The 25,094-nt window shown below is 36.9% G+C and overlaps 1 protein-coding gene across 1 annotated transcript in view; it reads left to right on the plus strand.

Annotated features, from left to right (window-relative positions):
- The window catches only part of CNTN3 (contactin 3), a 259,214-nt gene that overhangs the window by 44,211 nt on the left and 189,909 nt on the right, over window positions 1–25,094 (plus strand). The window contains exon 3 of the mRNA XM_032650525.1: window positions 239–414. Coding sequence (XP_032506416.1) covers window positions 239–414 — 176 coding nt within the window. The remainder of the gene's footprint in view (window positions 1–238; window positions 415–25,094) is intronic.

Genomic DNA, 25,094 nt, shown 5'->3' on the forward strand with positions numbered 1-25,094 from the left:
CATGTTTGATTTTTCAGTTATGTAATAATTGAATGATATATTTGTTGCCTTTCATTTATAAGAGAGCTGATGTTTAAGGTAGATTTGTTGCCTTTCATTTATAAGAGAGCTGATGTTTAAAGTAGATTTGTTGCCTTTCATTTATAAGAGAGCTGATGTTTAAAGTAGATGATATAATGCAGATTTTTAAAAAAGTTTAAATATACTAAGGGGAAAATCCTGGACATTTGTTTTACAGATGGCAGCTGAATGGAAGCGATATTAATCTGAGTATGGAGTATCGTTATAAGTTGAACGGAGGAAATCTTGTGGTTATTAACCCCAACAGAAATTGGGATACAGGAAGTTATCAATGTTTTGCAACAAATTCAGTTGGAACAATTGTCAGCAGAGAAGCTAAACTCCAGTTTGCCTGTAAGTATATGTTCACACATATAGGTCCAACATTTAAAAATATATAACTGAATTTGTGTGGTCATTTCGGATTTCAGAAACAATATGTGGAATTTATTAATTAAGGAAATAGGTTGAGAAAGTAATTCAATACGATTGAATTATATACTGTACAAATCAGAGTTTAAAATGTGTGTGTATGTGAATGTGGGTGTATGTGAATGTGGGTGTATGTGTGTGTGTTATCTGTTTTACTATTTTGTAAGGATTCTGTTTAGGGGAGGAAAAAGAATCTAGTGAAGGATGTATTTATTCATTAGTTACTCTGTGCTTTGTACTATGTTAGAACTGAAACGTATATGAACGAATTGTCAGGCATGACCTTCATTCTGGCAGAACATTGAAATTAGAGAATTACATCTAACAAATCTGAAAATATAAAGGAACAAAGACAGTGAGAAAGAAAAGAACGTGACATATCTTTGACCTCCACTGCAGTTTTGCCCAGCTCATGATGACCTTCAACACAGGCCCCCACTGAGGCCTGGCTCTGGAAGCCAAGTTTGTACCTTGTTAATTGGACCAGGGTGAACCCATGTCCCATCCTGAGAAAACCACATGCTTTTTAGCAGGGAATTTAGAATTGGGACCAGAGACCTAATTTAGTGTTTATCTTCCTGATCTATCTTCTGACTATTTTCTAATTTTTGTTTCTTCTTACTAGTCTCTCTTCCTTTGTTTTTGTTGTATGTTTCATATATAATGCATATCAGCATTACCTTGGTTCTAAGATTTCTTTTAGTTCTTTATACCTCAATTATTCTGAAATTAGAATGCAAATGTTCTTATAATGTGGTAGTAGTCTCCCCCAGCTGCCACAGACCGTTAATAAGTTGATGATGTGTCATTTAATGCATGGCTTATTCTATTGCTTCTGTTTTTATAATGGCAATGGTTGGTTTTGTTCCTGCCATTATATTCTGTGTGTTCCGTTTTTCAAACTTCCTTGCTCTTTCTTCTGCTTCCTCTGTTTCTTTTCCGTCTATGAACAGGTTTTTTGTTTTTATAACCTGTATCTTTTCTGGGCATTTTGATAGCTATATGTCATATTTATGTTACACAAGTTTAAGTTTATCTTTTAGTTTATAAAATTACTTTTTAATTTATAAAAGTTTACTTCTCTAGTAGCCAGAATTTTAAATTTTTGGAGTCCCCCCCGTTTTATTTATTTATTTTTTGCGGTACGCGGGCCTCTCACTGTTGGGGCCTCTCCTGCTGCGGAGCACAGTCTCCGGACGCGCAGGCCCAGCGGCCATGGCTCACGGGCCCCGCCGCTCCGCGGCATGTGGGATCCTCCCGGACCGGGGCACGAACCCATGTCCCCTGCATCGGCAGGCGGACTTTCAACCACTGTGCCACTAGGGAAGCCCCCCACCTCCTTTTTTTGTTGTAATTATTTTTTGTTTCTCTTGGTTGACTATGGGATAATTTTTTTCTTCATTCTTTTAGCTAAAAACATATATATATATATATATATATATATATATATATATATATATATATAAAGATAAATGTATATATTTCCAGCATACAGATGGGTTTAGATCTCTTTTTTTATTTGCTTTGCTTACAACTTGAAAAATTATTTTATTATATCGATACTTAGCCATCTCATACACAATTCAGGAAAATTTCCTCCATCTTTTAGTTGTATGTTTGATTTATTTATATTTTTAAAAGGATTGAAAGGCATTATTTTTGTCCCATTTTTTGAAATACTGTTTATTTCAGGTTGTCCTTTCCTATGAATTTCTGTTTCTGATTGATTGAAGCCACATCTATTTGTTTGTTTTATTCTGAAGATATAGGCAGTTTTCTGAAATGCTATTTTGGATCTTAGAGGCAGTCTTTCCTTCTACTTTCATTTGATGTTTCCATTTTTATGCTTAATACCTTTAATAAAGCAAATTTTGCCCAAACTCAGCCTTTGTCAACACATGTCAGTCGATTACCCTGACTTTGCTTTCTTTGCCACATGCAGAGATCAGATCCACTTCTCTGATCTATAGGGGAATGTGAAGTTTCCAGTCTAATTCCCTGTTCCCCGGAGTCTTTCATGAAATACGTTATTCCTCTTGAGCAGTGCTACTTTTCTACTACAGATCCTTGATGCCCTCTAATACCTGGAGAAGTATCATTAACTTGTAGGTTTTTCCTCAGTCTTTTCTTCCTGGAGAGAGTGGCTTGTTTGCAAATACTTCTAAAGTTATATCATGTCTCCTGCAGTCTGCCCCTACTTCCTGGCCAGAACATTATAGGCCAAGTGGGATAAAGTTGTTGAGTCTGGGATTTTATTTTACCCTACTTACGAGCTAATAAGCTAGGCTGCTACTCTTCCATGGATGCTAGCAGAAGACATGATATTCCTGGGCTCGCCCCCAAGTCCCACAGAAGTGATATGATTTAGCCAGGAGAGATGCTACACCCGCAGCTGAGGAACACTGAGATTAGTGAATCCATCTCTTTTATAGCAGGGAGTTACTGCAAGCCTGCTCTTTGTCCTAGAGGGAGAGCTTGTCTTATCCCTCCTGGTTGGTCTCTGAAAACACATCCCTGAGAAATGGAGCAACTGGGCCTTTCATTCTTGGCACATCCAGGAACAGTTAACAGGAAGCTAAGAGCACACAGTGAGTGGATTGCCTCTTCCAACAAAAGTTTTTCTTTTTTTTTTTCATTTGGTGCTGTCCTTGAGTTTCTCTTTGGGGTGCATCCTATCGGGATACGTGTGATGAATAAGGCACAAAATATCTTCCTGCCTTTGTTGTGAATTCTCTTTATACAGAAAACCCAGGACGTACCTACCATTTAGTCCCTTGTATTTCCCCACAGTCTGCCTCATTGGCCTCATAAATTTTATTTACTCATATGCTTGGCATTTGATAGCTTTTGCAGTTTTTGATGTACAGTGAGATTCTTTTGTTTCACATTTTTTTTTTGGCGTTTGGCGTTTGGTGGTTTTGGGAAGTTACAAAGAGCAATATTGGTTATTCTTAGCCTGATGCCGCATTAAACTGGAAATATAAAAAATGAATTTTTGAATTCATATGTTTGAGATACAGGTTTCTGGTAAAGAAACCAAAGAAGGTGGCAAAAAACGTGGAGGATGTTTAATACATCAGAGATTCCAAATTACCAGGTATAAGAGAGCATTCCTTTAACTTGACAACCTTGAAGGGGTGTAATACATTAACTGAAAGAAGGGGTTAAGAAGAAGAGTCTTGCACTGCTACATATACATCCTTCTAGATGCTCATGACTCCAGTTCAGGGGAACCGTGACTGTTTTTGCCACAGGTAAGTAGATAATAAAGTGTTGTCATGGAAAAAATGTTCTAATTAATCAGTATAGCTATGTTTGCATGCTTAGTAATACTTCTCTGTTTCTGTCAGCCATGGACAAAGTACTTAAAATGTGCTTCATGGAGAAATGAGTAAATGACATTATCCTCAATGCACCACTTTTAACACTGGTGAAAATCCAGTGAAATTTTATCTTAATTTTCAAGATGCTTAAAAATAGTATTTGTAATTAAATGAAAGTGAAAAGCTCATTTATAGTTTAAGAAGCATACTTTCTGTAGGCATTTTTTATTCCTTTTAACAGATTCTTTGTGGAGCAATCACAAAATTTAGGGAGGGGGAAGATACGTAAAATGATGCAATGTTTGAATTGTAGACATTTTCTCAATGATTTACTGTTACGTTGCATGTGTATAATTTTTGAAGCTTGTTTAATATATTTGCAAATGTTTTTGTCAGATTCTTAATTCCAACCACAAAAAGTGAGGGTAGTACCTCCAAAACCCCAAATATCTTTGCTTTATTGATAATTAGCTTTACTTCTCTTATTCTTGAATTTCCTGTCATTCTTTATTAAAATGTTTTTCTTTTAACCATTTTTGAGGTGCAATACATTTTTGATCATGAATTATATTAGACGTATAAGGTATGGAGAAAAGTGTAGAGAATCTCTGTGTAGCCACCACTTATCTTAAGATTTAAAGATTCAAAGTACAATTAAAGCTACCTGATAACTCACCCTGATGACATTATCTTCTCTCTCTTAAGCTCCCTCTGAATAGGTGGCCCGTGTTCTGAATTATATGTGCTTTTTTTAATCCTTTGAATAAGTATGTATGTGCTTCTAAGCAACATGTAAAATTGTTTTACCTTTTTCATTTCTTAAACTTTTATGTAATGACATCAGACAGCATTCCTACATCTACAACTTCCCCCCAACAATATATTTGTATCTGTTGATCTACATCTTTGCCAACATTTGTTATTGTTCAGCATTTTAATTTGTGCAAATCTGGTGGATATAAAATTATATTTTACTTTTTAATTTGCATTTTTATTTTTAAATTAAAATGCAATTTTGGTTTTAATTTGCATTTCTATAATTACAATGAAGTTAAGCTCATTTTCATAGATTTGCTGACCATTTATGTTTCTGTTATCCAGATACTTTTTCGCTGTATGGTAGTCTTTTTTTTTTTTAACTTAAGAGTTGTTTGTATACTCTGGATTAATCCTTTGTCCGTTATATACATATCTTCTTTTTAGTGGCTTTTTTTTTCCTTGATGGTGTCAAATGATAAACAGATGTTCTTAATTTTACATTAAAGTATTGATTTTTTTATAGCTCATGTTCTCTCATGAGTTGTTTAAAATTTTTTCTTCCTTTTCCTGAAATGGTAAAAACATTCTCCTAAATGTACTTATAAAAGTTTAATATTCTCCTCTTTACATTTAAGTCTTTAATTATCTGGAATTGATTTTGTATATCGTGTGAGGTAGAGGTACCGATTTATTTTATTCCAGGATGGGAAGTCAGCTTTACCAGTGTAATTGATGGATGAGGCCATTCTTAACCAACTGAAAAGCAGTGTGTGGTCATCATGTCTGGCTTCTTGGGGCTTTTGTGTTTGGAGAATCATATTATCTGCAAGCAGTGAGAGTTTTTCTGTTCTTATCAACCCTTGCTCCTTTTATATATTTTATAGGAGTGCACTTTCTTTAATCCAGTACAGTGTTGAATAGATATTTTGAGTGTGAATATCCCTATCCCTGTTTTGCTCTTGATTTTCAAGAGTGAATAAGATTAACATTTCACCATTTGGTATGATGTTTACTATATATTTTAAAGATACTCTTTATCAAGTTAAGGCAGTTCTTCTCTAAGTTAGTTTTTTTTTTTTTTTTTTTTTTTAAATCAGGAATGCTTTATTCTTGTAAATGCTTTTCCTACTTTTACTGGGATATTCATGCTGTTTTTCTCCTTTAACCTTTTAATGCAGTGAACAGTTTTTAGTATTAACCAAACTTCTAGTCCTGGTTTAGTTTCAACTTGGCTTTTGTGTAAGTTTTTTTTTTTTAATAGTTGGATGTTATCTGTTTTTCAATATTTCATTTAGCATTTTGCATATATATCAATATAGGAGCTTTTCTTTTCTCTTCTCATACTATCCTTTTTTGGCTTTAGTATCAAAGTTATATTCGTCTCTATAAATGAGCTGGGGAGTACTCCTTATTTTATATTCCCTATAAAATTTTGAGAAATATTGGAATTATCTACTCCTGGAATAAAACATAGAACTTACAAATAAAACTATCTGGGTCTGGAGTTTTCATTCAGGAAATAGTTTAACTATTGATTGGATCATTTGAATAGTTAATAGGACTAACCATATTGTCTCCTTTGTGAAAAATTGTGTTTTTTCCCTAGGAATTATATCCATTTTGTTTATGTTTTCTAATGTATTGTCAAAAAGTTGTTTCAAAGCATTTTCTCTTACTGTCCTTCTTGTCTGTGCCTTATCTATACATACATTCCCTATTTCATTCTAACTATTATTTTAGTATCAAACTTGTCAGAACTTGATGTTGTTATTCCTTACCTTTGAATCTTTTTATTATATTTCATTCATTTTACTCTTATGTTTATTGTTCTTCCCAGCTTCTTGGATTATTTTATTGTTCTTTTTTTAGTCCCTTAAGTTATATAGGTAACTCATTACCTTCCTACCTTTCTTTTGTCTATTTTAAATATGTATAGCTTTAAATTTGCGTCCTGACATATAGCATGTTTATTATGGTTCAGTTCTACACATGTTATGATTTCATTATGATTTTCTCTTGAATCCATGAGTTATCAGACATGTGTTTTTAAATTTCCAAACATACGGAGTTTTTCTAGTCATCTTTGGTTACTGATTTCTAACCTAGTGACCCATTGACCAGAGAAGTGTCCTCCTTATGCTCTTTGGGTTAAAGTTGGCAATTGTGTTGCTCAAATCATATATATATTATTAATGATGCTTTATCTAATTAATCTATCAATTTCTCTCACAGTGATGGTGGATTTCTCAGTTTATCTAGTATTTCTATTTTGCTTTTTGTAATTAGTAAGTTATTGATGTATAGAAGTTTAGAATGGGTATATTTTTGGTCCAAATGAGGTGACTCGCTATCTCTAATAAAGCACTTTGCCTTATAGTTTAAATATTAATATGTTAATATTTGTGTTCTTCTCTTTGGACTGATTGAGAATTTATTTCCCCCTGAGTAACATCACAAGTTATACACTCTATTTGTTTTCTTACAGTGATTGCCCTAGAAATTTAAGTACACACATTTAACAAAGTCCAAATTTAATTAATATGTCCAACAATAGAGGACTCTGTAGCATTTTACACTGTAATTCCCTCCTCCAGCATACTGTACTATGGTTGTCCAGTAAGTTGTTGAATTTTTGTAACATCATGAATGAGATATTATTGGTATTGTTCCTTTCATCTTCTAGTTTTTCTTTTATATCTGAAATAATGTAAGCATGTGCAAACTTCCACATAGTTGGCGGTGTTTTGTTTGTTTGTTTTTAGGAAAAATGTCAGACTTCTGCCCATACTGTTTTTATTTCTCCTTTCCTAAAGGAAATTACTTTTAACTTTTTGACTGGCTCTTGATATTTACTTCAGTTTTTTGAATAACTTGCTGATCTGCTGCTTCTTGATTTTTCAGTTTTAAGCATTAATATTGGCCGTTAAATCTGGCAACTGATGCTATAACACTATCATACCACCACCTTGCCACCGCAGAAATGTCAGGTTGCTTTTTTATGAGGTTTATGAAGAAAACAGCATTTTTAAAGTCATGGCTCTTACAAAAACACAAAGTTAAAAATAGGGAAATCCACACTGTATTCCACTTACTGTACTTTGACTGGATAGAGACCCAAGTGATCACAAGCCCTTTCCCTAACCCAGTCCCCATCCAAACCTCCACAAAGAATAAACATTTCACCTGTCTCTGTTTGAAACTGAGGGAGCTGTAAAGAATCCCGTTGCCAAATGATTAACATTTGAATATACATTAATTCAGAGCATGTTATTCCAGGATTTTATTGGGTCAAAATTTGAATTAGGTCAATATTCAGTGTTTACATTACTCTGATTTTGTAAATGATATTCAGAGCTGACTTTTGTAGCAGACTGTAATTATGATTGTTTTTCCTTCCGTGCATAATTTTCTTGTCCTTCAAATTAGGCACCTTAATTTTTAATTTCTTAATTTTCTATAGCCTTCTACTTGTGTCAACCAAAATTTTGGCCAGTTTTCTGGGGGTCCTCTCAGATTTTGAGAGGCATCCGATATTCTGTCAGTTTTACCTTCCTGGAGAAATGTCTTGCAGGTTTTGGGATGCTCCAGTTTAGGTTGGATTTCCTGCACATTAGGGGCAAAACTCTCTTTCCAGGATCTCCCTTCAGCTATATTCCATGTCCACCTCTTCCTTGTTCTTGGTGTTCATTGTCTTAGAGCACCATGTCCTCAAGTGTCCCAAGAAAGGAGGAATACTAGCTATGATTGTTCTGGACCATGTGTTCTAAAAACTATACTGGCACACTTGATTGAGAGGCTCAGCCTTGTAAATATACGATGTTAGAAGTCATTTTCCTTCAGAAACCTGAAGATATTTCTCCTTGTTTCTTAGCATCCAGTGTTGCTGTTGAGAGATCTGTTGCCATTTTGATTCCTTATATAGAAGGACCTGTTTTTCTCTAGAGGAAGCTTGTGGGATTTTCTTTTGTCTCTAGTGTTCTTAAATTTCACAGTGATTTGATTTGGTATGTGTCAAATTTTATCTAACATCCTTGATACTCTCTGAGTCCTTATAGTTTGAGAACATGAGGCCTTTAGTTTTGAGAGCTTTTACGATTACCTCTCCCTGGTTTTCTCTATTTTCTTTTTGACATACATCATTATTTGCATTTTGGACCACCTAGATTGGATTGCTTCTCTCCTCACTTTTCCCACCTCACCACTCCCCCACACACCTTCTATCCAAATTTTCTTCTTTTGACTCTTACCTCTGACTCTTGGTGAATTACTTCAACCATGTATTGAACTCTTCTATTGAGTTTTTGATACCAGCTGTCATGTTTACAACTTAAGAGACCTTCTGTTCTCTAAATTGCCTCCTTGTATCTTATTCTAGTTTAGTAGTTTTATCCTTTCAGATCTATATGAAGATATGAAGGATGCTTCTCTTCCTTTACCTTTTCTTCCCTAGGACAGACTTTTTTCCAAGTAGCTTCATTTCTGTTTTATGCTGGATGGTTTCTGTATTTCATATAAGAAATTTTTCGTAGATATCTGGTAATCCTTGGTTGTTTGCACAGACTTAAAGAGTGGGAAACTAATAACCTAACAGAAATCTCCAGTTACTTGGTGGAACTTGTCACGATGAGGTTAGCTATACTGTGGCTCATCTCATTGGGGATCTCTTAGTATCAGTAGTTTTAGTTCTTCCCTTTGGGACAGGTCATATTCCCCAGAGGAGAAAAGAGTCCAGACTTCCCTGTGGGTGGCAAAAGCCACCACTAGCATTCTGGGAGCCTGGTGGGAGAAGAGGCCTAAGAGATTGCAGCAACCAATGTGTATATATTTAGTTAATCCACCTGTTTCCTCACAATATCCTTCATAAAATCTGCCTAGTGACCTGTTGTCAAGACATCCTGTGTCTTACCTTCTTTAGAGAATAAGCCTCCTCTCTCCTGGTGTGGAGTGGCACTCCCTGGGTATGTAGGTGGGACAGGGGATCTGGGTGCCTAACCATTGCTTCAAATTCCAACTTTTACCACCTCCACCTCTTCATTTCCTCACTGTGAGTTTAAAAGACATCTTCCTCCATTACGCCAAGCCAGTCAACACCATCATTTCTGTTTTCTAGTTTTCAAAATTGTATTGCAGTTTGCTCTTCTATTTTCCTGTCTTTGTGAGTGTGTGCCTTCAAAAAACATCTCTTTACTGCAAGTACATCTTACTGTGGGGAATATCTCAGAGGAAGAAAGAAAGTATAGATGTGTGTGTTTGCCCTAGAAGACTTATTGTTATTTTACATAATCCGTGTTTCTTTTAGATTTATCCACATTTCCTATTTCCTTTGTGCACCCTCGTTCATGCATCTGTGATCTTTTTTTTTTGCATCTTTTAGAAATTCATTTAGTGAGTTTCCATTGATGTGTCAGTACTGTTTTGTTTTTTTTTTTCTCTTCTCCCCTTTGGTCTGAGAGAGTGTGTTATTTGCCCTTATTCTTCCAAATATAATTCTGCTCTAAAACGTAGTGTTAAAGACATAGAGACTGGAGCCAGACTGCCTGGGTTTGAATCCCACCACTTAGCAGCCATGTGACTTTGGACAAATATTGAACCTCTCTGTGTTTCTGACTCTTCGTCTGTAAATCAAAGGTAACAGTAGAATTTGCTTCATCAGCTGTGAGCATTAAATGAGCTACAGTATGTCAAGTATCTGGAGCAGTGCCTGGCCCACAGTGCATGCCATACAAGGATAAGCTCTTATCATATTTAAACAATTCTAAGCTATGATTCCCGAATCTCGAAATACATGTCTTATGGGAACTCTGAAAATTTCACAGCTGTTATCTCTTCCAGTTTTGTTTATCCCCATGCCTGTTCTTTACTCCTTCTGGTTTTCCTTTTTTAATGTATTTTGAAATTTCTCATTTCACCATGTCTGTTAACCTGTCTTTCATGTTTTCTATTTCCACTTACTTAGTTCTAGCATGTGGTTCACTAATCTTTCATCTCCTCCTAATTTATTATTAAACTATCCTTTGAGTTGTTAATTCCAGTGATTACATTTTTCTTGTCTAGACATTCTGTCTGCTTCTTTTTCATATGTTCCTGTTCTCTCTTCAGAACATCCTGTTTTTGCTCATGGTCTGACACCCAACCCCATTTTTTATTACTTTAATTGTTTAAAGTTTACTTAGGTATTCTTTCATAATGTTGTTCTGTAAGCTCAGGATATCATTGATGTTAGTCTGTTGACTCTCATTTGTAGTATATATTAGCATTTTTTGTAATGTTTGATGTGAATCTGTTCTTTAAGAGAATTTCCCCCTCCCATGCCAATGTGAGATTCTTCTTAGCCTTGGTTGAAGAAGTCCATACCCAACAGCTTTTATGGATTTCTCCAGGAACCAGGGATATAACCAACCTGGGAAGTGTATTACGTTAATGTATTGGCTCAGTGTAGCCCCCACGTAGAGTCAATTTTTCTTATCAGTCACCAATAAAACTGAATTAGCAAATACTGCACTATCGCTTTTAGGAAATACAGGAAATGCAAACTTCTGGTCGTGAGGTTTTTGTCCACCATTGGATACATAACCTTGTTTTATGGATGTTTCTGTTTAAAGGCATCTTATGTAATATACATTGTTGATTTGCTAACATTAACCACATGGTCAGGAGCTCTGCAACTCATGCCTGAAGGAAGCTTATCTAACATGTGTTTTCTCCATAAGGCCCAGCACAGCCTCTTTGTGCTTGAGAACATTAGATAGCATTTCAGCACTGTGCTTGGAGTCCAATTTAAATAGCACTAAGATGCAAAAAAAAAAAAAAAGGCACTAATATAAAGCAAAAAAGATCTTGTTTACAGTCCAAGAGCTGAAACAAGAAGGCAGAGCATTGCTTTATTCAACCTCAGCTGGAAACGTGCATGTGGGGATGACTCAAATTTTTCACCATTTTGAGCATATCTGAGAATGACCACAAAAGTGCCACAAATATTGATTCAGGTCTTTACAAATACATTTTAGGGAGTAGGTGAATTCACAAATATGAAATCCACAAATAATGAGCATCGATTATATGTTAAATACATATGAGACCCCAAATCATGTGAGATATAGGCCCCCAATCATGAATTCTTCATTGAAATATCTGCTCCCTCCAAATCTCCCACCTCACCACAACCTCACTCCAAGGAGAAAAAAAGATGGACAGACTAACTCCCTAGCCTTCTCCCTAGGTCCATGGGTGGGTTTAAGCAAGAGTGCGGCCCTTTAGGCATGCAGCTGTGTGCAAAGGGGCTCGTTTTCAAATGTCTGTTTCCTAAGCCTAGGACCTCCACATCTCCTGTTTCCACAAGGGCAATTCAACCTAAGCTATCAAATTGCCGAGTCTGATCTGCCGTTCCCCACACCCTCATTCCACTGCCCCAGCTGCCACAGCATAGGCTCTAGAAGTAACTGTTCTGCTTTGCGGCTTTGTTTGCTCGGCTATGCTATGCTTTCAACTAAATTTTTGTTATATTTTAACCAGCATTGCAAAGCAATTTGTGGAACTCGAAGTCTCCTACCACTTTTTGTGCTTCTTTGTATTTCTATTAAGTTTGATTACCTAGGAAGATAACGTTCATCACTGAAGCCAGCTTTGTGTAAGCATTAAGGACTAGTGAGGTCTGGGATGGACCAGAGACGATGGCGTGCTTTTCCTATAGGGGGCACTCACTGTGCAGCTGCCCAGGTTTTGTAGACACTCGTTTAGTATTAATGAGTGAAATAATGAATGAGAAATGCAGGAACTGTGTTACTGTTGGGTTGCACCCTTCAGGTCTACAAGCCCTGTGCTTGCCCAGCTTCAAGACCGAAGAAAGAGCTGGGAGTCAGTGACAGAGACATCAGTGGTTTAATGGATGGGGGATCTTACATGTCTGCAGCAAGGTCCTGGAGAGACACCCCACTGTGTGCTGTGGACAGCGGGCAGGACATGGCTGCAGTCTTCGCTCCTCGGGGGGGAAGAGATTGCCAGTCATAGGGGGAAGTGAGGTCCAGTTGGCTCATTGGTTACCAGGGAAACTGGGAGAGGGGCAAGCCCCTCACCAGCCTTTTGGTAAGAACAAACACTAGGTGGGGCCTGGAGCAAGTATGTAGGGAGATCAGTCAGGTGAGTAGGGTATAGGTGAAGCAGACACTGGTCAAGCAGGGGATGTACAGAGAGCAAGAGAACAGCTGTCTTGGGTGGCCTGATCATACAGTTACCAAAGCTAATCACTTTTCAGGATAACGCAGAATCCATTATTTACATACAGTGCTTGATGTTTTACATATTAGAGACTAAATTTAAGTTTTATGTAAACACTGCATGGGTCAACCCTATCTGCAGCAGTCAAGTCTGAAGGCAAGATATAGCCCAGGGGTCACCATTATTGACCTCCGACCTAGATGTTGAGAACAGATACACTATGAAATTAAAAGGACTACACTGGATTATGAATGATCCTACTTCCTTCTCAGAAGATATGTAAGAGCACATCTATTAAGCCCAAAGTTTCTTTTTCCTCTTTTTAATTCCCTTTTAGCTGCTGTCTGTTTTGCACTTTGTATAAAACAGAAATTGACCATAGTGCCCCTATAAAGGGTTACTTTTTCTTCTACTAGCAGAGGGGTTGTAACATTATTCACTTTTCTTAGACCTTAATCTTTAAAAGCACGTGGAGACTTGTTCAAATAAGTGTGAAGAAAGGTTAAAGAAATGCAGAAATTTTTAAGGATGAATCCCAGAGTGGCTGGCTGTATCTGAAAAGAAAAATTACTAAAGACTAATTAGCTAAAATTGTTCTGTTATAATTAGTAGGAGCTTAGTTTGCTGTGAGTTATTGGCAATGCTATTTCTCATAACTAAATAGTGCAGCTAAAAACATAAATTTCATCTTTGAACATAATGACTTTGATGAAGTCCAAGGCTGCTTTGCTCTGATGGTCCAACAACAGTTAAATCTCAAACAAAAGGCTGTAACTTTATCAGTACACTATTCATCTATATGAATTTGGAAAACAAAACAAAACTTTTTGTCAAACACAATACTTTTCAACCTAGTCCCATAGGAGGTTGTGATTTTAAAACTAAGATTCTATAGAAGCCAACATGTTTTTTCAGTAACTGCTCAGTCTGTGTTTTATGCTTTTCAATATAAATGGAATATATTTGCTGTTTGCCTTTTGAATCAAAAATATTTTAGTTTGTAAAATAACTGCAGCTATCTTAGGATATTCATTTTATGACAATATACTGTTTCACAAAGTTACTGCAGAACTTAACAGTCCCACCAGGTTCCAAGTGTTTAAGGTTCCAATTTTTCCCATGCTAGCCAACACTTGTTATATTTGTCCTTTGGATTAGAACCGTCTTAGTGGGTATGAAATGATATCTCACTGGCTTTGATTGGCATCTCCCTGTTGACTAATGCTTTGAACATGCTTTCATGTATTTATTGGCCATTTCTCTGTTTTGGAAAAAGGTCTGTTTATATCCTTTGCTCATATTCTAATTGGGTTATTTTTCTTTTATTACTAAGTTGTAAAAATTCTTTATATATTCTAGATGCAAGTACTTTGTCAGATTCATGCAAATGTTTCCTAACATTCTGTTGGTCAGATGAGTTTTTGAGTCACCTTTTTAAACCTCTGGGGTCAGTGGTAGAAATGTGTGATTAACACGCTGAAAAGGCTGAGGGTCACCCAACAGGGTTAAAATGAAATACTATAGATACTATACTAGTCACACCAATGTGATAGGGTAGAATTAATCCAAGATTAGATGTTGAAGATCTTGGTTCTAGTTCTGGCTCAGCCACTATATGCGAGTCATTTGACCTCCCTGGGCTTCAATTGCTTTATCTGTAAGGAGGAATTTAGCACCTAAAAAGACTGTCCTTTCTACCATTGCATGATTCTAAGTTTCCAAGTTAAGCTGAACAGAATGAACTTAGGTTTCCTTTCAAGGCAAAGATTCTAACTTTAAGTCTTTGAACCAACTGAGAGCTTTGGATGGAATATCTTTTTTCCTCCTATTTTATTGAGAATTCTCCAGATATCAAAGTTCACCAATGGTCCTTAGAATCCCCTTGCCTTTCCCCCTTCCAGGGAGTCCTTGTTGAAACTAACAACTAAATGACAGGCTTATAAACTGTTTTCTATAAAATGATATAATTCACAATTTAGAGAGTATTGTTAAACTCCTCCAGAATCTGTGGTCTGAAAGAGCCTCATCTGTCATGTGGATGTTGATTATTGGGAGTGGCCCTTGTTTGCTATAACCACAGGGTGGTTATTCTGATACCTCTCTTTCTGTGTTGAAGTATAGTAGCATTCATGGAAATCCAGTTGATTGTTAATGTGTTTTCCTGTTTTCTTTTTTTTTTTTTGCTTTTTCCCCAGCTGTGATTTTTGTGTTATCCAGATGGTTTTGGCTAATGGCATCATTAAAAATTTGATCAGTTAATTCTGTGAATTCAAATAGGTCATTTCCCTCAGACATGTTGGTATTAGAATGGAGCCATCTCCATCAATATGGGCCAATTGCTGGATATTATATGAAATTCATTAAGTTAGACTCTGGTAATGACGAAAATATATCTCATATGTGAGCGTCTAAAAGATTTCTGATCTCTTAATTACATGTACATTTTAGTTTTTATTACATTTCTTTAAAAAAGAATTTGGATCGCCTTTGATATTAAGCCTTGGCTGGATTTTAGCCCTCTTCCCTTTTCTGTCCGTTATCCGTCATGGAAAACTTCTAGACGCAAGATGTTGCTTGAGTAGCAATAACATTTTATTTTAACTTCCTACAAATATTTAAAAATACAAAACATGTATACAAAACATGTTGTATATATCATTGTAGGGATCAAAGAAAGAATGTTGATTAGCTTTTTATGAAGCTGATTCAGATTGCTTTCAAATTGAAAACAATTATATATATATATGTATGCAGTTATATATATACACATATATATATGTAAGCATATATATACACACACACATATATATTAAATTCGTCTTATCGGAGTCCAGTATCCCAGAGACGTGGAAGTTTCCCTAATGGGCAACATCGTGAGCCCATTTGGCCCTTTGATTAACTGGCATCCTTTCATATGGATTTTCCTCTGTTCCTATTACGGTGCCATTACAGTAGAAGTAGATTGGATGCTTCTCAGGCTAGATCAGTTTTATTTCCTTGAACCTCAGAAAAGTTCTTGCTTAGAAGTCATCTGCCTGTTGTTTTGTTTTACTGTCCTTCTTCGGTCACTGTAGAACTGTGCCTTTATTGCTGCTCTGTTGGGAATTTTCTTTTTTTTAATCACTTCTTAAGAACTCTAAAAGCAATTTCTTGTCTATAACAGAAGTGTTATGGCTTGTCTGTGAAAGAAACTGTTGCCTGGTGAAGGAAGCAGCTGCTTGGGTGGTATATTTAAAGTTAAAATCAAATAGCTTGTGAAAAGGCTAGAATTGAACACAACCCTTTAATTTAGGATAAGGCACTATTATATGTGTATGGTATTTTCTAGTGTATCTTGTACCATAATTTTTAGGCTGTTGTGTTCTCCTGCTGTAGCATGCTAAAAATATCCTGTAATTTCTTCTTCTACAGGAGCATCTATTTAACTGAGTCCTGGTTTAATGCTCAGCCATTATACTGCTGTGATTCTATTTTGCAGATGTTGGAAGACATCTTTAAAGTCATACCTGAAATCCTGTAATTTTCAGAGTAATGATCTCTTTTAGAGGATTTTTCTCTCTCTTCTTCCCCCTTTCCCTTATTTTTGTTCAATTTGGAGTTATGGCTTTAAAAATCAAACTAGCTTTTATAAACATATATTACTTCACTTTACATCTTTTCATTATTCTGTGTTTGGTAAGGAATCTGTTTGTCAGTTTTAAAATGATTTGATTTGCAAAAGACATACAAATATTACTTTTTTTCCTTTTGTGAATTGTCTCCCCTAATTCTTCTGTGATAAAGCAAAGAATATGCTACTCAAGAGTACATTATATCGTTCTTTAAAATTGTTTGCTTATAAATTATACTTCAGAACTTTAATTTCAAAATCTCAAAGGACAGCACTTTATAAAATAGAACATTTCATCACTTCAGTTATTTGATTTGGTAAAGTTATTGATAAAAATTTCCCGCTGTGAACACTAATCAATTTTTCTTCTTTATATGTGCAGATTATGAGTGACAGTGCTTTCTGTCACTTTCCCACTAAATTTGTATTCCTCTCTTCTCAAAAACACTAATATGTAATGATTTTAAGTCAGTAGATAATATTCATTTCTTTAACATTTGTTTTTTATTCCTAATATCTTGATTATGACCTTGATTACCAAGTTCACATTTTTAAATAACCGCCTTCTCAAATGATTAAGTTTGTTTTAATGCATACACTAAGAATGTTTCCTAAAAATCTATAGTTAGCTCCAGGTTGTTCAGTAGACAACTTGTTAATAAAACATCTCCCTCAACCCAGGAGTTTTAGATAAATTTTCCTCCAACTCATCTAGGCCTGAATCTCCTTTTAGAATAGATATTAATGATAAGGTGTATAGTTATACATATTATAATTTATGTATCAAAATAGTTATGTCTCCAGGGACTTCCCTGGTGGCGCAGTGGTTGAGAGTCCGCCTGCCGATGCAGGGGATACGGGTTCGTGCCCAGGTCCGGGAAGATCCCACATGCTGTGGAGCGCCTGGGCCCGTGAGCCATGGCCGCTGAGCCTGCGCGTCCGGAGCCTGTGCTCCGCAATGGGAGAGGCCACAACAGTGAGAGGCCCGCGTACAGCAAAAAAAAAAAAAAAAAGTTCTGTCTCCTAATGCATAATAATAGTTACAAAGCATAAATTTTAGGAATTGATCTCAATTTCATTATATTTTTCTTGACTATGAATCTTTGTTATCCATGTTTTAATTATGGATTTTTTCTATCATTGTGTCTCGTTGGTGTCAGCAATTCAAAATCCCTTCGTCTTGACTAGACCCTGAGTTCCTCTGCAAGGAATTCAGTGTCCAGTAAGACTAATATTATGCCACATAACATGTTTATCTTCTCCCGTTGTCTGTTACTGCTTCCTAACTAGCCTCTCTTCCTGCTGGGATTCACTTGCCCACCCGCCAAGCTCACTTGTATTCTCCATCTTTCTCTCCTGCTGGCAGCATCTTTCTATGTCTGTTCAGGCCCCCCTTCTTTTAGCTTGGACTCTTTTAGTGACAAGTGATAGAAACTCAAAAATCAAAACTGGCTTAAGCTCCAAAAGGGGTTTTTGGCTCCTGCAGCTGAAAAGTCCTAGGCAAATTGACTGTAGTCAAGACTGACTACAAGGGTTCAAACGATGCCCCCAGGCCTTGGTTTCTCTGATCTCTACTTTCCTCTCTGTTGGCCTCACTCTGGGTCATCCTATGTCTAGTTCATGTCAGGATGGCTACCAGAATCCCAAGCTTAGCAATCTTCAGAGAAAGGAACGTGCTTCTCCCTCAGGGTTCAGACATGGCTCCCAGGTGTAAGCCTTATCCACCTGAAATAGGAGGCCTGCCTTTTCTGGACTAACTCTGACCAGGTGGTTGGAATATACCAGTTGGTAAGCCTCATTCAGTATTTTTATTGATACACTGAGGAGTTGTGGGGTGCGTGGATGGTGACCGGAAAGGAAATGAAAGGTTCTTTTGCCAAAGGAGGAATAGAGGCTGCACAGGTAAAAGTGAGTGTTGTACTGTAACCATTTTCTTGGACAGAGAAATATATTTTGTTTGTGCATAGATGGCTCCTGGACAAGCATAATAAAGTATTTAATGCCTTGGAAACAGTCACCACTTTATAGTGCTTTCTACATTCTTTCTTTTAGAGAAGCAGCAGGGGAAAACCATTTCAGAGGTAGTTGGTTAATTGAGGCTGTAGTCCAATTGCTTGCTTTTTTTTTTTTCCTATTGTAACTTTTTACTATCTAGTTGTTTTTTTCTTTCTGAAATAATGTACCAGTCACCACCCTCCTTAACTGATTCGTGAGCCTAACAACAGTGTTAAGGACCTTTATTTTTTGTGCCTTTGGTCTATACGTGCAACACTTAGGTACTCTGTGTGGGATCGTTTTATAGACTTTGTGTCCCCAGAATGGTACACAGTGCTTGAGGGAAAATAATTTTGGTAGCTCACTGATAGTTACTGAGGGCCTTCCGTATACCAGCTGCTTTCTTACGTATTTTGGGAAGCATTTAAGGATCAGCTGAGTTTAATAGGAAACCGAGAGCGTCAGAGGATTCTTAGAGAATATCTATTTGCTAATTTCAACAGAATCATATTTAATAGAAACAGTAAAACATGGTACATATATTGTCTTGGCTGGAAACCACCATTTCTTTTCTCTGTGGATTTTGTTTTCAAATTCAACAGTTGTGTAATATGGATTTACCATATAAGATAGACTTCTTTCCCGAGTTGGCACTTTTCACATACTGTCCTCTGGGTTCAGTGGTTCTTCAGTAAATGGTTTTGGTAGGCCTCCCCTGGACTGGGGTACAAGTACTGTGGGCTTTAGCTGCTGATTTTTAAGCTGTCAGCATGTTCTCCTACTGTCATTCTCTCCTTTAAATCCCTCTTACGTCATGTCTTAGCATTGTTTTTCTACACTCCTGCCCTTATATCTGCATATACCATCAAGTATTTCAGCAAAGAAGAAATCACAATAATTAGCTTGGGTCCCATAACCAAGTTTATTTGGGGGCCAACAGATAATACATTCACTTGAGAATTTTAAGCGCTACTTAATAAAAGCATACGGTTTATGAGTTTTTGCATATGCATATTTGAGATATTGTAACAGTAAATACTATCTGTAAAGTAACCGCTATAGGTCTGTAGAGTGCTAATAGCGTCATTTGCATATTCGTGTCATTTAATCCTTATAACAACTCTGAGGTCACACAGCCAGCCAGAGGAGAGCCATATTTTGAAGCCTAATATTTCTCATCCAAAGTCCATGCTTTAACCACTACTTAGATTTGACCCTAGGGAAAAAGAACTATGGAAGACATTTAAGGACCAGCTAGATTGAATGGGAAACTGACATTGTCAAGGGATGCCTAGGGAAAGTTTAGTTACATATTTCAACTGGATCAAATGTAATAAAAACAGTAAAACCAGACACATACACCCTTGGCTGGAAACCACTACTTCATGTCCCTGTGGATTTTTGTTTTCAGATTCAACACTTGTGTAATATAGATTGATTTAAATATGCTGGTGGACAAGACAGAAGATTATTTAGACAACAGCATCATTTCATTAGAGAGAAAGTGAAAGGTGTGAATAAGACACACTAGCTCTCCAGGAGATGTTGACCTGAGAACAAAACGACAACGTAAGACGTGTTTTCCCAGGTTTCCCTAAATGACCAGGAAACCAGCCAGAGCAGTGTTAAACTGGTAACATGTAACGTTTCTAAGATAGTCTGGTCCCTGCTGTGAGCTGTCTGCATGAGGTGCAAACTCATTTGACATCTTATGTAGGAAATCTGGAATTCAGAAAAGCAATTAGTTCCTCACAGAGGCATTCGCGAAGGGAGTTGGCTTCATAATAAGAGAAAGAACCATGCATTGTAACAGCAGGAGACTGTGATAGGTATGCCCCACTCCCTCTCCAAGCTGCCCAGAATCCTACATAGAGAGCTTTTTTCTCCCTCAGGGGAGATAAATAGAGGACAGGTTTTGTTTTAGGGATAGTAAGGGCATTAAAGATGAATCTGAGAGCTCTTAACCTCAGGACATTTACTAACTGAAATTCATGTCTAATCGTATTGATGCTAGCTATAAATCATTTGCAGATATTCATAAATATTAAGCATTATGGGAGAGACAAAAGGATGTGGCACAGACTCATGAGGTTTCTAGTCTTTTGCAGAAAAGAGATATACAGAATATACAAACTAACTAAGTCTAGACATTGTAGAATCAAACACTTAATGGATCAGAGCTGTTACAGATCTTCATTGAACCAATGATCCTGAGCACATTTGATGCTTTATATAAATTAATACTCCTTTATGAGCAGATTCTTTGTGCCAGTCTTTACGCTAAATATGGGGTTATAAAGACATACTTCCATGACCTTAATTGACTCATAGCTTACCAGGAAAGACAGACTAATCTACAGGTAACAACGTGAAGGAGTTACTTTAATACAAAGTAGGGAGAGATTAACAAGTTCAAGAAGGTTTTGCAAGGTTGCACTTCGGAGATTCCAGTTGTTCTTGGACTTCAAAAACGTATAGGTCTTTCTTAGATAAATAGAGGACAGGTTTTGTTTTAGGGATAGTAAGGGCATTAAAGATGAATCTGAGAGCTCTTAACCTCAGGACATTTACAGACTAAAAGGGAAAATGACATATGCTGTAACTGTTGAAAACAAAATGATGCGATCCTTACTTCAATATCTATACAGGACTAATGAAATCTGGGGGAATCAATAGAAATATTGTAGAGGAAGTAGCCCAGTACATAGTTTCCTGAAGAATGCTGAGGCTTGGGGCTTCCCTGGTGGCGCAGTGGTTGAGAGTCCGCCTGCCGATGCAGGGGACACGGGTTCGTGCCCCGGTCTGGGAAGATCCCACATGCCGCGGAGCCTGTGCTCCGCAACGGGAGAGGCCACAGCACTGAGAGGCCCGCGTACTGCCAAAAAAAAAAAAAAAAGAATGCTGAGGCTTTGGAACCAGACTGCTCTAAAAAACTTTACCAACCAATGGGATTTATTGGCTGATAGTCCATCTGTTTGTTGGTGCCCATGTCACACAGCTCATCAAAAACTTTCAGTACTGACACTGCTTTCAATGTTTAGAGATAACATTCTAGGTAGTAGTCTTTTTATTTTAAAAAATTTTTTTGCCTGCGCCACGTGGCATGTGGGATCTTCCCCAGCCAGGGATCGAACCCATACCCCCTGGGTTGGGAGTGCGGAGTCTTAACCACTGGACCGCCAGGGAAGTCCATAGGCTTCCTGGACTTCCAGAAAGTCCATCTTTTTAAACAAAGTATAGACATACGGATACAAAGGAATAGGTGTTTTTGGTTTTTTTCTTTTTTTTTTTTAGTAAATTGTGCACAAAGGAGACTGGTGAGAAATAAGATTAGATGACATAGGTCTTATATGACATTGTATGGAATTTGGGACTTAATTTCTAGGCAACGGAGAGATATTAAATGTCAGAGTTGACAAGGTGACCAGATTTGTGCTTTCGGATGTTTCACCTGGCAGGATGATGTGATGGTTTGGAGGTGAAGAGGTTAGAAAAAGGAGGGCTAATTAGAGTGTGTATATAGAGGCAGTAGGAAAAGAGCTGATAAACCTGTCCAAGCTAGTGTTGACTAGACTTGGGTAATGAATAAAGAAGCAGGATGACTTTGAGGATGATTCTTAGCTTTTGGATTCATATAAAAGGAAGACTGAGAGTGCTGTGATAGATGGAGAAGATTGGGTAAAAATACGGTTTTGTTCTTTGAGAAGTTTGCTGTAGTATTCAACAGCCAATATTTTAGTTGTTATGCATTAGGGGAGAGAAAAATTTACATGTAATGTAAGGAAAGGCCACATTGTTGTTGCTCTGCCTAGTATATTCTAATTTAGAAGGATAAATTATAATGGAAGGGAAGGGGAGACAGGTTATTTGAGAGATAGGATGCCTTCTTAATATACAAGTAGTCATTATCTGATTCCTTACAGTTACGAAGTACAGTTGAGTAGAAAAATGATTTTAACAAGAAAATATTCATTAGGGAATTGACCACTTATAAAAGGTTTACACATTGAAATATTCCTCCTTAGTAATATCCCTAGTAACAGCCATGCCTATTCCTTAATTTTTTTCTCAAGCCATCTCAGCAATTATCTGATAATTTAAGTATCCAATAATATGATGCAAATTAGACGCAAATAGATTGAAAAGTGAAAGTGCAGTTTTACCAAAATTCCAGAGTAATGGAGATTGATGCATCTAGGTGGGGAAACAGATAATACCTGAACCTACTGATCAATTTTAACATCACAAAAAAAGTGTCATCCAGAATTAGGTGCCTCTTGATTTGATGCCATAGAAAGTATACAGCAACACCTATGAATGATGGTTAACTTAAATAAATAAATAATAACTTTAATCAAGTTTCTAAGTCAAACCACCAGTTTAGGGGCTAGAAGTTCAAGTTGAAAGAAATCACAGAAATGCAGTTAGTCCACATTATAATCATTTGAACGGCACAGATGACTGATTTTCTTCACCCAGACTTCTCCTTGTATCCTTACATTGTGGAAGGAGCAAAAATCAATCAGTATATACATCATATCAACATGCTACAGAAGAAAAATCACATGGTCACGTCAGTTGACACAGAAGAAGCATTTAACAGTTCTGGCACGCATACATGATGAAATCTCTCACCAAATTAAGAATACAAGGGAATTACCTCCACTGTAGTTAAACATTTATTTATTGGTGAAAGACTGATGGTTTCCACATAAGATCAGAAATAAGTCTGTGATGTCCATTCTCACCTTCCTTATTCAACATAGTACTGAAAATTGAAGCCCCTGCGATGACTCATGGAAAAGAAATAAAAGGCATACATATTGCAAAGTAAAAAGAAAAAAATAAGAAGTATATTTGCAGATATATCTAAAATCCAAAGGAATTTACAAAAATCTCTTAGACCTAAGTTCAGCAAGGTCAAAGAAAACAAGTTCACACAAAAAACAATCATGTTTTTATATGATGACAAGTGAACTCACTGAAACCAAAATTATAAACCCAATCTCAACTGCACGTGCTCCAAAGAAAATGGAATCCTAAGATATATGCTTTGCAAAATACATTCAGTATCTTTATGCTGAAAATTGTGTAATGCTAATGAAGGAAATCAAAGAATACCTTAATAAATGGAATAAAATACCATGTTCATAAACGAGAATACCAACATAATAAAGAGGTCAATTCTCCCCAAATTGATCTGTAGGTTTAATGCAATTCCAAACAAAATCCCAGAGAGGTTGATTTTGATTTTTGTTTTGTTTTAAGATACAGAAAAACGTATTCTAAAATTTATACTAGGCACAGACTCTGAAAGCAATCCTGTAAAAGAAGAATAAAGTGTGAGGAATCACTCTGATTCCTGATATTAAGGATTAATATTTAGCTAGAGTAATGAAGACTGTTGTATTGACAAATAGGTGGACACATAGACCAAAGAATAGAAGAGAGTATCCAGATAGAGGAGCCAGACATAGACCGACACATATATTCTGAATTGAGTTGTGTGTGTGTGTGTGTGTGTGTGTGTGTGTGTGTGTGTGTGTGTGCGCGCGCGCGCGCGCGGTACGCAGGGCTCTCCCTGTTGTGGCGTCTCCCGTTGCGGAGCACAGACTACGGATGCGCAGGCTCAGCGGCCATGGCTCACGGCCCCAGCCGCTCCGCGGCACGTGGGATCTTCCCGGACCGGGGCACGAACCCGTGTCCCCTGCATCGGCAGGCAGACCCTCAACCACTGCGCCACCAGGGAAGCCCCTAAATTGATAACATAGCCTTTTCATCGCATGGTGTTGGAGCAATCGGATATGCATAGGCAAAACAATGACTCTTGACCTAAACCTCATACTTTACACACAAATTGACTCAAAATTAATCATGAACTTAAGTGTAAAACGCGAAACTGTAAACCTTCTAAAAAATAGGAAAAACATTCTTGAGACCTAGGGCTCACTAAAGAGTTCTTAGGCTTGGCCCCAAAAGCATTATTCATAAAAGGAAAAATTTATGAATTGGACCTCACCAATTAAGAAAATGGGAAGAGGATGAAAATATATCCTACAGACTAGAAGAAAATATTGCAAACACTGTGCTAATGGTAAAGCTGTTAATGCTAACTGAATTAAAAAATAAGGTCCTAGCTATTAGAAATAATACTGCAGTTGTCTCTTTGTATCTAAGGGGAATTGGTTCCAGGACACCATCCCACATACCAAAATCCACACCCCCATGCTCGAGTCCCTTATACAAAATGGTGTGAAATTTGCATATAACCTATGCACATCCTTCTGTATGCCTTAAATCATCTCGAGTTTGCTTATAATACCTAATACAGTGTAAATGCTATGTAAATAGCTGTAAATATAATGTAAATGCTATGTAACTAGTTGCCAGCTTCAGGCAAATTCGAGTTTTGGGTTTTGAAACTTTTTAGAACTTTGCTTTGAATATTTTCCATCTGTGGTTGGTTGGATCCCAGGATGCAGAACCCATGGATACAGAGGGCTGACTGTATTTAAAGTCAAATAATGAGCTGTTTGGATTTGCTTTAAAGTACTCCGGGAAAAATAGAAAAGTAGAAGTTAAAAAACCTAACTAAAAGTGTGATTGGAGGTAATGAAAGATGGGCGTCATCCTGTTCAGGAGCATTTAGGCCGGCTACCTTCAAGGTTAAAGGCAGCTTTTAACTGAGGACTAATTGGATG

Source organism: Phocoena sinus, chromosome 11 (assembly GCF_008692025.1).
Source record: "Phocoena sinus isolate mPhoSin1 chromosome 11, mPhoSin1.pri, whole genome shotgun sequence".
Classification (NCBI taxonomy): domain Eukaryota; kingdom Metazoa; phylum Chordata; class Mammalia; order Artiodactyla; family Phocoenidae; genus Phocoena; species Phocoena sinus.